Source organism: Oratosquilla oratoria, chromosome 25, assembly GCF_046742065.1.
Source record: "Oratosquilla oratoria isolate Oo_2021 chromosome 25, ASM4674206v1, whole genome shotgun sequence".
NCBI classification, from domain to species: Eukaryota; Metazoa; Arthropoda; class Malacostraca; order Stomatopoda; family Squillidae; genus Oratosquilla; species Oratosquilla oratoria.
This window is the reverse complement of record NC_134801.1, coordinates 48,106,562-48,122,957: the sequence shown is the minus strand read 5'-3', so window position 1 is coordinate 48,122,957 and position 16,396 is coordinate 48,106,562. Positions and strand designations below refer to the sequence as shown.

Here is a 16,396-nt window from a genome sequence, read left to right as displayed (position 1 = left end):
AAGACTTACTTCCAACAGTCCAATTTGCTGTCATCCTCTCCTCTTGTACACCTCATCACCTTATTTTTACCCTGATTCACCTTTAATTTACTCTCATACTTTCCCAAACTTCGTCATTAACCACCTTAATCCCCCCTTTGAACCTGCCACATGTGCAGTATCATCTGTAAACAACAACTGGCTCACTTCTCTCCACTATCTTTAATGGAGAGAAGTAGGGGGTGAGCCAGTTCATTAAGACCCAGAAATGAACTAAAATCAACCATACTCTCAAACTCAAACCCACTGATTTTACAAATGGGGTATTGTCTTACTTGTTTAGTGCTTGATCTGGTAATTTTAGCAGGAACTAGGGGGAGCTGTCACTGGATGTTAGTTCTCCTTCTGAGTAAAAATGGATGAAAAACAGTGGGAACTGTTGGTTAAGATATCTTATACCCTACCCAAAGATCCAGTACTAACCTCCGGTGAAAGTTGGATGCAGATGGGCTTTGGAGTTCAGTGGCTGGGGGATAATCCTTTCCAAAGTGTCTTATATGACCACATCATACAAGCATTTACCAATCTTGGCACAAAAATCTAAATTTTGTATTGAAGGTCAGTGAGTCTAATATCCAAATCACCCCAACATGACCCATGCAAGCATTTATCAGTCTCAGCATGAATATCTAAATTCTGTATTAAAGGAGTGAACCTAATTGCCAAACCATTTCTCAGTCCCAGCTCCGATTTCCTTCTAGCCAGGGAAAAAAAAAAATCTAAATTCTGTACTGAAGGTCAGTGAACCTAATATCCAAATCACTCCAACATGACCTCATGCAAGCATTTGTCAGTCACAGCATGAATATCCAAATTCTGTATTAAAGGAATGAACCTAATTGCCAAACCATTTCAGTCCCAGCTCCGATTTCCTTCTAGCCAGGGAAAAAAAAAATTTAAATTCTGTATTGAAGGTCAGTGAGCCTAATATACAAATCACTCCAACATGACCTCATGCAAGCATTTGTCAGTCACAGCATGAATATCCAAATTCTGTATTAAAGGAATGAACCTAATTACCAAACCATTTCTCAGTCCCAGCTCTGATTTCCTTCTAGCCAGAAAAAAATAGGAGAAATAATATTTACAGTATAGTGGGTCTGGGTAAAATACCTACTAAAACTAGTTCAATATACATACCACTGTGTCCAGAGGCAAAATTCCCTCATTTCGTAGCACAGAGCAATTCCACATGGCTGCCCTTGCTACCATAACACTTGCAGAATTTGTGTCCTGACGAAATTTTTCTATAGCTTCATAGTTAATCATTTCTTTAGAACCACCACTATGTAGAAGAAGAGGGAAAAAAAATCAGTCAATCAATACAGTTACATTACACATACATCTGTTGTCATACAGCTACCTGCATGCCATAGTTTCCCTTAGTGGAAAACTCTTACTGCTAAGTCACATATAATGGACCCTCATGCCAGAGATTCTACTCCATCCCTGATAGTCTACTTGTAGTGATCCAGGTGTTGAGTGTGCCAAGGTATGGTTGTAGTATTTCTGCAGATTTACTGTGTTGTAGTGTATGCATGTAATTGTTATTTCATCCATGTAAAAAGAAATTTGTATTTCTGAGGTGTTGGGTGTGGACATTGTGCATGTATAGATTATATAGTATGGGGGATAGAACTGAGCCCTGTGATACTCCATTCTTAAAGTTTCTCGTGTGTGATGATTGGCCATTATATGACACATAGGCATCTTTTGGTATTATTGCACATGTTTGTGATATATTTTGTTTGTGAGATTGTGTAGGGAGATGTCATCGAACACTTTACTAATGTCTAGTGTTATGACAGTTGTTCTATATGGAGGTTTATCTGAATTGATGCCATTGAAAACTTCTTGTGTGAAGTTTATCAGGAGAATGTTTGTGGAATATAGTGGTCTAAAACCGTGTTGTGATTTAGCAAGGGGGTATGTGGTATGACAAGTTATAGTATGAGCCCCTCTATGACTTTGGAGGGGGTGGAGTTGGTTGTGTTGTATTATGTGATGGATGGGTGAGATTGGGGATTATTCTATGAGGATACTGATTTCTAAGTGTAAAGATCCTATTGGACTGGAAAAATAATTATAGTATCAATACATAAAGAGGAAGTAAAAAGAAACCATTTTAATTATAGATGGGTATCCCTGACCAGCATATTAGTAAATTATATGAGTGAATTATAAAAAAAGAGATGGGTATATCTTTAAGAGATAAATATCTTTACTGATAACCAATTTAGTTTTGGAACTGGAGGATCATGCACATGAAATATGCTAAGAGTAGTTAAATACTGCAAGAGGAAGAATGTTGTGTGGATCATGTATACTTTAGTCTAGAAAAGGTATATGACATGATACTTCACAATTGACTTTTGTAGGAATTAGAGCATATTGGAAGACTTAGGTAAGGTCTTTCATTGGATAAATGATTTTCTGACAGACTGGTACATGAAAACAATACTAAAGGTTGAGATAATTTATCAAGATGCACTGTGATGACTGGCATAGTACCACAATAATTGTTTCTGTCCCTTGCAATGTTCTTGATATGAGTAAATGATATAAAGCATAAGCAACACTAACATGTTTGCAGATGATGTAAAGATCATGAAAGGAACAAAATATGAAGGCGGCTGCAGTCAATTAATCTGCTGCCCATTTCTCTATTACAGAAGACACAACCTTCAGGTAACCAGCAACAGTCTCCAGCCATCCAAGTTCTGTCACTGACACCAAATGGACACAATATACCCCATCTCCTCAAGGAGGTATGGCTCCAAGGGGCTGGCACAAAGGAGACTGGAGACTGTCACAACAAAATTTAGAATATATGCCTGAAGCCAACTGTGGAAAATAAACTTTAAATGCCAGAAAATGTATGTATCAGAAATGGACAAACCTAAAAAAAAAAAAACCATCAGTGAAAAGCTCAGCACAATCTATAACGAAAGCAAAAGAAGAGAAAGACCTGAGAGTGTTAGTCATGTATTCCTTGTCACTTAACAAACATCAGCAAAATCATGGGTGAAACATACTGACAACGACAACCACAAAATTAGCTTTTCACTACATGGATGTGATGATATAAAAAAAAAAAAAAAAAAAAAAAAAAAAAAAAAAAAAATGGATGTGATGATAAAAAAAAATAAATAAAAAAAATAAATAAATAAAAAATAAATAAATAAATAAAGTTAAATCAAATAAACTGCCTGATCCTTCCTAAATCAAGATATGTATTGGAGGTATGGTTTCCATACAAAATGAATGTTATAAACAATGGTGAGAGAACAGAGCAGCATTCAAACTGGTTCCCAGGCTTGCAGATAAAATCTATGAAGAGAGGAAGCAAGAAATAAAAGAAAGAAAAAAAAAATAGATAAATAAATAAAAGACTTACTTTGCAATGACAGGAATTTTTAGCACTTTTGTAATTTCCCTAATGATATCATTATTGTTAGGATGTCTAGGCCTCTCCTCTTTGGTCCTGCCATGCACTGCAATAGCAGCCACTCCACATCCTTCTACCATGCGGCAGAATTCAAGAGTTTGTTCTAGGGTTGGCAGAAGACGTACTTTGCACGTGACTGGTATGTCTAAGCCTTGCACCAATGTTGTTAAGATAGATTTTGCCTGCAGGAATAAAAAAAGAGTAAAAATACACCAGAGATCATCTATCATTTACTATGTCCTTTCACATTAATAAGAATAGAATAAAATAATATCAATTACTTTCTTAAATTACTTTTGGTGTTTCATGTGGCAGGAAATGGAGGGCAAGGGTGGAGGTAGACTGTAGATTGAGAGAAGCAAGTAAATGTCTTTAGGGATTAAAAAGAGTCATGAGAAAAAGGCATCTGGGAATGGATGAGGTGAAGAGGAGAGTGGGGGCAGAAAGGGAGTTGAGAGATGGGGTTGATGAATGAGTATTGGGATGATTTGGACACATGGAAAGGATGAGTGAAGAAAGATTAGTAAAAGATGTGGAAGGCAGAGGTGGAAGGAGTGAACAAGAGGGGGCAACCAAGGATGAGATGGATGGATGGGGTAAAGGGGACATTGGGAAAGAGAGGAATGTCTGTTGAAGAAAGAAGACAGGAGATAGGGGTGAATGGAGAATAGTTGTGTATAAATGCTGCTGGGATGCATGGAAGGGAGTGGGTGGGGGATATGGGCGGGTGAAGGAATATGTGTGAATGATATTTTGACACAGCCTGAAGGGATTTATCACAGTCTTCTCTTTTTCTGCATGATGGGACAGAGAGGGGGGATTGCCGATTAAATGAAGTGGCTTTGCTGTGGATGTGCTGTGTCTTGCTGCATTGCTTCTGACTCAGGGTGGTGAGTGGGATGCAGGGATGATCCATCATCCAGTAGGAGCCAAGAAAAGAGGGAGGGGTCATGAATGGGAGTGGAGTATGTGGGGAGATGAAATGGATGGGATTGGATTCATACCTTTGACTTTGGCTACCTCCCTTGTGGTTCTGTTTGGAAAACTCCTCTTAGACCCTCTTTTGCCTTGAGTTCTCAAGGATGAAATGGATGGATGGGGTGAAAGGGGAACTGAGTAAGAGGGGAATGTCTGTTGAGCAAGGAAGAAAGAAAACAGGAGATGGGAATGAGTGGAGAATGGCTGTGTATAAATGATACTGTGATGCAAGGAAGGAAGGTGGTCAGGGATGGGGATAGGTAGTGGTTATGTGTGAATGATATTTTGACACAGCCTGAAGGGATTTTCCCCTATTTTCTCTTTTTTCTGAATGAGGGGATAGAGAGGGGAGTTGCCAATTGAGTGAAGGAGCCTTGCTGTGTATGTGCTGTACCTTGCTGCATTGCTTCTGACCCAGGGCAGTGGTGCAGGATACAGAGATGACTCATCATCCACGTGGAGGCTGGAGCTAAGATAAGAGGGAGGAAAGGGTGGTGGATGGGAGTATAAAGGGTGGGAATGAAATGGGTGGGAGTGGGTATTTGCCTTTTGACTTGGCTACCTCCCTTGTAAGGGAGAAAAAGTCATTGATATGCAGATAGATTGACTGGCTGGCTACTTCCCTTATCCCTTATAAAGGGGAAGAAGCCGACTGATACATAGATTTACCTGACTGGAGTTTGTGCTGTGTTAAAATGGCTGTACTATATGAATATAAGAAACCAGTGTAATCACCTCAACCATAATGACTAGGCGTTTGCATAGAAACTGACACTGCTCTGAATCTTTGATATCTACCATTACAGAGGGGATAGTAAACCACATAAGTAGTTCAGTTCGAAGCTTTAAGAATCAGTTAGATAAATACCTAAGTAAGATGCTGTAATGATTATAATTTATCTTATATTATTTGTTTTTGTTTTGTTATTATTTGTCTGTCTGATTTTCATTTATTTTGTTTTTGTTTTGTTATCATTTGTCTGTCTGATTTTCATTTATTATTAGTTATATGTCAATTTATTATTATTTACTATTTACCTGTGTTTATTATTTAACTATACCTATGCATTTATTTATGTATTTTATTTGTTATTTACATTATTATAGTTTTTATTTATTGTTTTATTATTAATATGATTTTTTTTTTTTTTGCATCCGACCTAGATATGGATTAAAAGGTCTCCTGTCGGCATGCTCCGCCTTTGTAATCTTTTGTAAGTACTAAGCACTTTCTGGTGGCTGAAGCTGGGCCCCTGCATTTCACTCAGAAATGATATCCACTATTCCAACCAAGTGACTCTTATGACTACTAAATGTAGAGTATTTAGCAAAAGAGTACCTTTTCAGGTTGAGTAAGTAATGCAGCTCCCATGCCACCTTTTAAGCTAAATTCCTTAGGGCATCCCATATTCACATCTAAGCCAGCAACATATTTTTCACTGTAATACAAAATAAAATTACTACAAAATTCAATGATCAATATAAATCTAACTTAATAAGACATAATATAATGAGGAACAAATTAAATAACCAAATTCATCATTAGAAAATAGAAACAAAACTTACATCATCTTCCCAACCTGGAGAGCCCGCTGAGGATCACTGGTTCCAATTTGAAAAATTACTTTCTCTTTTTCTTGGGCACAGGTGCGAAAGAATACAGTTCCATCTGTTTTATCTACAAAATCAACTGTACCAAGGGCTTCTGTGGAAAATTATATAGAGTATATGAATAATTAATCTAATAAGAAAAAAATATATATACAGGTTTAAGCATGAAGGAGTGAAAAAGAGAACATTGGGTCCTGATCTATGAAAGTATTAAGTTAGATTAGTGTATTTAGTATGACAACAATGGAAAGTGATACTAGTGAAAACTGAAACTGAGAAGCAAATGGAGCTGTCTACTTGAACATAGTTAAACCATGGCAGCTGAAGATCAAGGAATTAATGAATTGTTTATTGATAAAAACCAGGAATGAGATAGTGAATATGCCTTTCTAAGTGCATTTACAGCTACTACATTCATATTTGTCTCCTTTTCATAATAACATAAGAATAAAGGAGACTGCAAGAGACCATAAGGCCTACACTAGGCAGCTCCGTATCCATCACCACCTATCATCCCCATCCTTTGTATAGTGAAACTATACATGCTCTCCTCCAGCCATACATTAAAAAATCTCACTAGCCAATCCACTACAGCTCCTCCTCCTTCAATAACATGCCACTTGACACCCATCTAACCCACGGGTCTTACCAGGTTTCATAAAATTCAATGATCTCTGTACTTCATCTTTTCCCATAGGCCTATAATTTTTTTTGTCCCATCAGTCATTTACTTAGCATCTCCCACTGCCACAATCAAACTCTACCTAACCTCCTCCAAATTATCAATTTTTCCCTTAAATAATTTATGCTATCAACCTGGATTATATTTTCATCCAACTAGTTCTACAAATCTATGCAGAAAACTATATTTTCCAACATTCTTCATACTAGCTTTTCCAGCTTTTCACTAAGCCCTTATGATCTTTGATCATATACCAGTAAGTCCTATTTTTTTTTCAATACCTTTTTCTGATCCATTTATATCATTACTATGCCATCTATTTTTGTTCTACAAATGTGGGAAATCTTTTTTTTTTTATCATATATCTTGTCATTCAGACCTGGGATCATCTTGGTTGCTGCCCTTTGTATTCTAACTTTCTTGTGTCTTTCTTTAGATATGACGACATAATGCAGCAAACTGTAGACTGGAACAAATAATTTTATCATATATATATATATATATATATATATATATATATATATTTTTATATATATATATATATATATATATATATATATATATATTTTTTTTTTCAAATCCTCATCCTTGTAATGGAAAGCCACACCTATATTCAACATGTAATAAGTCTCTTATTATTTTCTTTATATGACTTTCGGGTGACAAAGCATCTGATTAAGATTTCAAAATCATTCTTCACTTTTCCCTTTCCTATCAATTCATCTCCAATTTTATATCTTCTAAGCTATCTTTTTTTACTTTTACCCACTTCCAAGATTTTATGTTTTACATAAAGTTCAAGTACAATAACATTATAGCATGAATGACTTCTCAGTCAGTCAAGCCTATGATATTATGTGGGGCAGAGACTTGGAATTTAATTGTGTTTGAGATGAAGTGTCTGAGAAGTATGGTGGGGGTTAATTCATCTTAAATTTTATATTTTCTCATCTATCTTTTTTTTTTTTTTTTTTTTTTTACTTTGAACCACTTCCAAGATTTTACATTTTATGTCATGTTCAAGTACAATAACTAGCATGACTGACTGAGAAATAGACATCTGGGAATGGATGTGAAGAGGTGATTACATGAGGGGGTGACTGTGCCTATGTACTATGTGGGACATAGACTTGGAATCTCAGAGAGGCGTAGAGAATGAGTTTTAATGTGTTTGAGATGAAGTTTCTGAGAAGTATGGTGGGGGTTACAGGGTAGGATAGAGTGAGAAATGAAGTGAAAATGAGAGCAGGGGTAGATAGGGCTGATGAAAAATAATTGGGATGGTTTACACATGGAAAGAATGTGTGAAAAATAGATTAGCAAAAAAGAGTGTGGAAACCTGAGGTGGAAAAAGTGAACTTGAGGGGATAACCAAAATTGAGATGGATGGATGGGGTGAAAGGGGCTTCGATCAAGAGGTGAATGTCTGTTGAGTGAGGAGGTGAGAAGGGACGGGATAGGTGTAAAGTAAAGAATGGTTGTGTATAGGTGATATTTTGACACAATCCAAAGGGATTTCTCTCTGCCTTCTCTATTTTTTGCATGAGGGAATAAGAAGGAAGGGTTCCTGGGTAAATGAAGTGGCCCTACTGTGGACATGCTGTATCTTGCTGCTTTGCTTCTAATTTGGAAGTGAGTAGGATACAGGGATGACCCTTCATCCACAAGGGCCAAGAGGAAAAAAATAGGAGGGAAAAGGTGTATGTCTTGGCTGGCTACCTCTAGGCATGTTAGTGGTATCTGGGAAAAGAAGAAGAAGAAAAAAAAAGAGAGAGAGAAAGAGAGTGTGTGTGTGTGTGAGAGAAAGAGAGAGAGAGAGAGAGGGGAAGGGGTTAGGCAAGGGGGAGCTTTTGCATTTTTTAGCTTCAAATAGTGCAATCTGTTCAGGGACAGCACTCCATTTTTCTACCTTTTCCATATGGATTCTATAGGTAGTATTCTGACCAGACAGAGAGAGCATTGTAAAATATGCAGAATTTCATGGAAATGCACAAATTCCACATGTTTGGCTCCCTCCCATATAAGTAGGAAGAGGCACTTGGTATATAGATAGCATGACCGAGACAAAGACAATATAAAAATAACTTCAAATCTATGTAATACACCCACACAGATACATCCAAACATATCCTTCATGAATCTAAAATGGTCATGATGATATGGTTTAACATCACAAACTCCCCCTATCGGAAGGCTAGGACGATGCCTCTCACAGAGGACTTTGCAGCGTGGAATTTAAAGATCCATGCCCTTAGTTCAACTTCGCCGGTGGCAGGATTCAAACCGCCATCCCTCGACCCTCGTCGCAAGTAACGACCCCCTAACCCACATTTGAGGATTAATATGAAAAGGTACCATATATACTTCACAGCCATGTGCTCATGACCCCCAACCCCAAAAGTAAAGTAAAATAACAACTTACTATTCTCCTTCATCACTGATCGTAGCATCTTCCAATCAATAGTTTCTTCTGTATACACCAAATCAGCACCATAGTCAAGGGCTAAAAGACGAAAGGGCAGCGTGCCTACTCGTACCATAGGTGCGACTATAACTTTGCCAGCATACTGTTTACCAAGCATCCTGGTTTCTTTTTTTCTTAAAAAGAAAGACAAAATATATTAAAAATACAAAGCATGCCACCACAAAAGAAATAATATAACAAAAAAGAAGAACCTACCAACTATAGACCAGTCTCTCTAACAAGTACAATAGCAAAAATTTGTAAAAGAATTATCAAAAGTAGATGGGTAAAATATTTAGAAAAAAAACAGTGTTAAATCCAAGGCAATTTGGATTCAGACAAGGACGATCATGCGTCACCAATTTAATATGTTTCTATTCAAGGCTAATAGATATAATACAAGAAAGAGATGGATGGGCGGACTGTGCATTTCTAGACCTAAAGAAAGCTTTTGACAAAGTACCACATAAGAGGTTGCTTAAGAAATTAGAAACTCAAGAAGGAATACAGGGAAAACTACTAAATTGGATGGAAACTTTTTGCAAGAAAGAAAAATGAGAGTAGTGATAAGAAACCAGCACTCAAAATGGGATGAAGTAATAAGCGGTGTTCCGCAGGGAACAGTTCTGGCCCCAATAATGTTTGCTATATATATTAATGATATGGATGAAGGAATTGAAAGCTATATGAGCTTCTTTGCAGATGATGCAAAACTACTGAAAGAGTGAAAACTGAAGAAGATTGTGAATCACTACAGAGAGATCTAAATAAAGTACAAGAATGGAGTAGGAAGTGGGAGATGGAGTTCAATACAAAAAAGTGTAGTATAATGGAATTTGGAAAAAGCAAAAACAGAATAACAGGAGCATATAAATTGGGAGAAGAAGGAATAAAAAAAGTAGAAAATGAGAAGGACCTGGGAGTCATTGTTACGAATAATATGTCACCTGAGAAACATATAAATAAGATTTTTGGAGAAACTTATCATTTAATAAGAACAATCAAAGTTGCATTTACATACCTGGATGAAGAAATGGTGAAGAAAATCCTAATCACCCTGATAAGACCAAGATTGGAATATGCAGCAACGATATGGTCACCAAGTAGAAATTTTTTTTTATAAAAAAACTTGAAAGAATACAAAGAGCAATTACAAAATTGGCACCAACACTCTCAAAACTATCATATGAAGAGAGACTAGAAAAACTTGAACTACAGACACTAGAGCAAAGAAGAGAGAGAGGAGATTTGATAGCTATTTACAGAATCATGAAAGGCATAGAAATTACTGATAGAGAGAATCTGATAAAATGGGATGACAGAAATACAAGAGGACACGGAAAGAAAATAAAAAAAGACAGCTATAGAAGAGATTTGAAAAAGAACAGCAATCCTCACAGAGTAATAGACAGTTGGAACAAGTTAGATGAGAAAGTGGTGTGTGCAAAAACAATACATGAATTTAAAAATAGTTTAGATAAAATGAGATATGAAGACGGGACCCGATGAGCATAGCTCCCCTTCCCGTAAAATACAACTAGGTAAATACATCAATGGATAATTTTTTCAGCAACTGCAAATATGTGATAAGTGATGATGAGTAATGAAGTGATACATGACCATGTTTAACTTAATGTACATAAAGATTCTTAATATCTATATCTGTTCTTTACACAAGCATATATTAGTCACAACACTTCAGAAAGAGCCACAAGAAAAAAGGCTAAATACAAGATAAAGGAGGCAAAAAGGAGAGCAGATGAGAAATGGGGTTAGGTGTATGACAGAAAATTTAGAAAATAATAAAAACATGTTTTGGAAGGAAGTCTAAGGGGGGAGGGGGAAGTCAGGTAAAGGTAAAATGAGCAGATGGACAGATGTTAATGGAAGAGGAGGCTGAAGATGGACAGAGTATTTTAGAGAGCTGTTGAATGTGAAGGAGGAAAGGAAGGGATTGATAGTAGCAGTGGGAGGTGCTAAGAAAGTGACAAAGACAGGAAAGGAAAATGAAGGAGAAATAAGAAAAGATAAGGTGCAAGTAGTTTTGAAAATGATGAGAACGGGTAAGGCACCTGGGTTAGATGGGTGTCATGCAGTGTCTGAAGAAGGAAGTACAGTAATAGTGGACTGGCTAGTGAGGCTGTTTAATGTGTGTTTAAGGGAGGGTAGAGTGTCAGAGGACCGGAGAAGTGCCTTAGTTCTGCCTTACCAGGTAATAAGGGACAAATGTGAATGTAATAGTTTCAAAGGGATCAATTTGTTGACTTATTGAAAAGGCTTATGGAAGGATTTTCACTGAGAGAATTAGGAGAGGAACAGAGGGAGTACTTGGTGTGTACTGATAATGAACTTAAATTCCACCAACATGTATATAATATAGTACACAAGGCAGGAGGGGTTGCAACCAGTATTTTGAGATCTAATGTGAATTGTGATGTTTCTTTCATTCTTCCCATTTTCAACACTCATGTATGTCCTCTACTGGAATATGTATCTTCCATTTAGAGTTTGGGTTATGTAGGGAATGTTAGATGACTAGAGTCAGTACAATGAAGATGAAAATGAGAAATTCATGGGTTTGAGGGCTTGGATACTCTCAGTGCCTAAAAACCCTGAACTTGTACTCGGTGAAGGGGAGATTACTCAAACATGATATCATCAAATATCGGCAAAATTTCCAGAGTCACTTGTCAATTTCTTGGGATGACTTCTTTTTCATCCCTTGGTGAGTAGCAAAAAGGGTCATGATTTCAAAATTGCTTACTCTAGAACACAACTGGGGTTTGGAAAATATTCTTTAGCTTAAAGTGCATTGACTTATGACATGCATTGTCCACTGAACTTGTTGGTTGTGAAAATATTGTGGCACTTATGCATGACCTTGTTCTTCATTTTGGTGATTTGGTTTTTCATTATGACTGACTTTTTATGGAACTGCCAGATGTTTGCATGTAGCTGCTTATAATGCGCTATCCAATTAGTCACTGTTGATAGTTCTTTATGGACATGAAATTATTTACTTGGGCAGGCATATCAGCAAAGTGTGGCTTCCCGCTGCTTTTCTTCATTTGATGTGGGGGTGGGAAGCACGCCAGGTTAGAGACAGAGTGGGTTTAGGAAAGGTAGAGGTTGTGTGGCTCAGATTTCTGGTAATGCAGATATGTGAGAAAGCTTTAGCAAAAGGAAAGGATGTTTCTTGGGTCTTTATGTATTTCAAAAAGGTTTATGACAGGGTAGACAGGAAGGCACTGTAGGAAGTATTCCAGATATATTGGATCAAGGGAAAGCTGTTAAGGGCAGTCAAGAGTTTTTATGAAAGTACTAAAGCCTATGTTAGAATTGGAAATGGAGAGAGTGAGTGGTTCAAGGTAAAGGTGGAGCTGTGTCAGGGATGTGTCATGATGCAATGGCTGTTCAATGTGTACAATTAGTGCAGGAGGTTTTGCAGATATATGGAATTGGGGGAAAGCTGTTAAGAGTTTTTATGAGAGTAGTAAAGCCAGTGTGAGAATTTGGAAATGGAGAGAGTGAGTGGTTTGAGGAGGTAAAGGTGGGGCTGTATCAGGGACATTTCATGATTCCATGGCTGTTCAATGTGTACATGAATGGGGTGGTGCAGCAGGTAAATGCAAGGGTAATAGGCAGTGGACTGAAGATGATTAAAGAAAATAGAGAAAAGTAGGTGAGCCAGTTGCTGTTTGCTGATAACACTGTGCTTGTGGCAGGGTCAGAGGGGAAATTGAGGGAGTTGATGATGGAATTTGAAAAGGCATGTGATAGGAGAAAGTTGAGGATAAATGTGGGTAAAAGGAAGGTGAAGAGATGTACAAGGTGAGAGGATGGCAGTGAGAAGATGGAAGTCTTAAAGGAGAGAGACTGGAGGAAGTGGATAGTTTTAGGTATTTAGAGTCACATGTGGCAGGAAAGGGAGTTGAGGTGGGGGTAAGTTATAGATTGAGAGAAGCAGGTAAATGCTTTGGGGTATTAAAGTGTCATGAGAAACAGGCATCTGGGAATGGATGCAAAGTGGAAATTAAATAAAGGGGTGATTTGCCAACAACACTGTATGGGGCAAAGACTTGGAATTTAAGAGAGGCAGAGAGGAAAAGTTTAAATGTGTTTGAGATGAAATGTCTGAGAATTATGGTGGAGGTTACAAGGTTTGATAAAGTGAAAAACAAGGTGAGGGGGAGAGCAGGGGTAGAAAAGGAGATGGCAGATGGGGCTGATGAAAGAGTACTGGGATGGTTTGAACACAAGGAAAGAATGAGTGAAGAAGATTAGTAAAAGAGGCATGGAGGGCAGAGGTGGATGGAGTGAGCTTGAGGGAATGATTGAGGATGAGATGGATGGATGGGCTGAAAGGGGCATTGGGCAGGAGGGGTATGTCTGTTAAGCATGAAATGGAAAAAGTAGGAGATATAGATGAGTGGAGAATGGCTGTGTATAGATGATACTGTGATGCAAGGAAGGGGGTGGGAGATGATGGATTGTGAGTGGTTATGTGTGTATGATATCTTTATGCAGCTCAAAGAGATTTCTCCTGTCTTCTCTTTTTCTGCATGTGGTGATAGAGAGGTGGGGGGGGGGGTCACTGACTAAATGAAGTGGCCTTGCTGTGGACATACTGGGTCTTGCTACACTGCTTCTGACCCATGGCAGTGGGTAGGACACAGGGATGACCCATCATCCATGAAGAGCTAAGATGAGAGGGAAGCAAGAGTGGTGGAATGGGTGCATAACGTTTGACTTGATTATCTCCCTTGTAGGGAGGAAAAAGACTTTGTTATATAGACTTATCATTCTCTCTCATTTCTGTTATTTTTTTGCTCTTTCCTATAAGCTATAGTTCTGATGGCAATGCATCTAAGAAAAGGAGAGCAATCACCATGGAAGGTGCTTACTTATGCTGGTTACAACCTATCCTAAAAATCTCTTTATGAAGTGGGATATGAACACATGTCTGTCATAACTCAAGGGCCCCCTGTATAGAATGAGAGATGTGGAAATGAGGCAGAGAACAAGGGTTGGAAAGGAACTCTCCAATAGGGTAGATCTAAATGTTAAAGTGATTTACACATATAAAAAGAATGGTTCTATTCCAGTATCATGCAAACACACTTTTAACTTTTCTTTTTTGCAACTGGAAGGTCTTTTTTTTTTGGGGGGGGGGGGTTATGGTACGTGAGGTTGTTAGGTTAAGTTGTATTAAGAGCTATTGGACAATGTCAGTTTCATGTTAAATGTCTGTGTTTATGTGATTCTGGAATTCTACCAAAAGAATAAACAAGGAAAGATTGGCAAAAAGAATGTAAAGTTTATTTTTAGAATTGCACACCTACGCAATAATAAAAAATAAGTAAATAAAGATATAATAAATATTAATTTTGTAAATCAAAATACACCAACTTATTATCTGTTTTTGGCAGAAATCAATAACAAAAAAATTTGCTTAAAACAAATACACTACTTAATGGGGCTGTGATGATAAATTTGAGATGCCATATTGTCATTTGTCCAGTCCTGGCTGTCAATATCCCTGACAATGATAGCAACCCTGATGACCTCTGGCATTACAGGTAATGCATTACTAAATGTAGGTTAGGTTAGGTTATACCAATTTATCATACTTTAATTTTTTCGACTTCTGCATCTATCAAAACAAAGATGGTCTCAAACACTTGTTGAGACTCCATTCAGTAGTTTATCACTTTTAGCAACTTTTTCTGTCCTTAATTTCCACAAAGAAAAATGTATATTACATTGATGTATTATAATTTACCAAATCAATATTTAATATGGTACTTTTTTAGAAGTCCACACCTATGTGATATAGCAAACGAAACTAAATATTGTTTTTGTAAATTTTAATACATCAGTCATATACATTTTTCTTGACAGAAAAAAAAATGCTAAAAGCAAATGCACTACCAAAAAGAGCTGCGTCAGTAGGCTTGAGATGCCATGTTATCTGTCCAGTCTCCTTAATGTCAGTTTGACAATGTTGTTGAATTTGAGTACCGGGTGTTTTCTCACTCTGTTACCACAACGCTACATATTTTTAAAAGAGGGCTAATTAGCTGAGCTTCATGCTTTTCTTCAAGCTATAAAACTCATCTACACCCCACAATCCAACCATATGCCAAAACTAGCTTTCAACATCCCTGACAACGACATTGATGATCTCTAGTATTACAGGTATTGCATTACAAATTTATCATACTTTAATTCCTTCAAGCTCTGCATCTATCAAGACAAAAGTGGCATCTCAAGTAGTTGCCACGGCACCATTCGTTAGTGTATCACTTTTTGCAACTTTTTCTGTTAATGATTTCTACCAAGAAAAACATATGTTGATATATTATAATTTACATGAACATTTAATTTTCTTATGCTATATCACATTGGTGTGCACTTCTAGAAATTTACCTTCAACTTTCTATTGCTGTATATCATTTAGGTGTACACTTTTAAAAATTCACTGAATGTAGAGGTGGATAGAGTGAGCTTCAGATGAAGACTGAGAATATGGACATGGAACAAACTGGGCTTTGGATATAGTACACAGAACAGATAATAGCAATCAAGCAAGAGTGCAAAAGATAGGAGTGCTTACACTTAGACTGGTGAAATTATGAATAGATGAAGGGATGAAGCAGCTCAAGCCTCAAAAGGATGTTTATATGCTTCATAAACAAATCACCATGGGAGACTTTCATTCCCATGGTGCCGAGATGGGTGGAGTGCCAAAATGGGTTTAGTTTAGTGCATGAATCCATGATGTGGATTATCATTATGCCTCGTTTTACCAATCCCTCATCACATGAGGGGAATGAGCCACTGGTCTATTGCTATATAGTTTACAAAAAAGGTTGGATCAAACCGTAAGTCCTTTCCTTAGGTACTGTTTGTGAAACTGAACAATCTAAATTCTAATTCAACAGGACTTCTACTTTCTTCCTGGACATTACATCATGTTTACCTTGAAACCTTATCTCACTGTTATAACATACCTTCACAAAATTCTTACCTAAGTTTATTCGTACAATTCAAAACTACCCACCTACTTCTATTCTATTAGTAACACCGACAGGTAAGTATCCTGTCACTACCAGCGACATGTACTGTTACTGTACAGGTCTTTCGCCACATGCAACAATTGTTTACATTCTCA

The 16,396-nt window shown here is 37.3% G+C and overlaps 2 protein-coding genes across 4 annotated transcripts in view; both read right to left on the bottom strand.

Moving 5' to 3' along the window:
* Nucleotides 1-382, bottom strand: part of LOC143038932 (cuticle protein 7-like) — a 17,237-nt gene extending 16,855 nt beyond the window's left edge. Inside the window, exon 1 of the mRNA XM_076208711.1 lies at nucleotides 315-382. The gene's annotated coding sequence lies outside the window, so the exon portion shown is untranslated. The remainder of the gene's footprint in view (nucleotides 1-314) is intronic.
* The window catches only part of Dus2 (Dihydrouridine synthase 2), a 25,039-nt gene extending 8,643 nt beyond the window's left edge, over nucleotides 1-16,396 (bottom strand). The window contains exons 1-6 of one of the 3 annotated variants that reach the window (XM_076208709.1): nucleotides 16,290-16,396; nucleotides 9,181-9,356; nucleotides 6,032-6,170; nucleotides 5,805-5,904; nucleotides 3,437-3,669; nucleotides 1,180-1,324 (exon numbers count right to left, since the gene is read on the bottom strand). In XM_076208709.1, coding sequence (XP_076064824.1) covers nucleotides 1,180-1,324; nucleotides 3,437-3,669; nucleotides 5,805-5,904; nucleotides 6,032-6,170; nucleotides 9,181-9,340 — 777 coding nt within the window. In that variant the 5' untranslated portion in view covers nucleotides 9,341-9,356; nucleotides 16,290-16,396. Of the gene's footprint in view, nucleotides 1-1,179; nucleotides 1,325-3,436; nucleotides 3,670-5,804; nucleotides 5,905-6,031; nucleotides 6,171-9,180; nucleotides 9,357-16,252 lie in introns of all 3 variants that reach the window. The other 2 variants (XM_076208708.1, XM_076208710.1) reach the window with 2 other exon arrangements.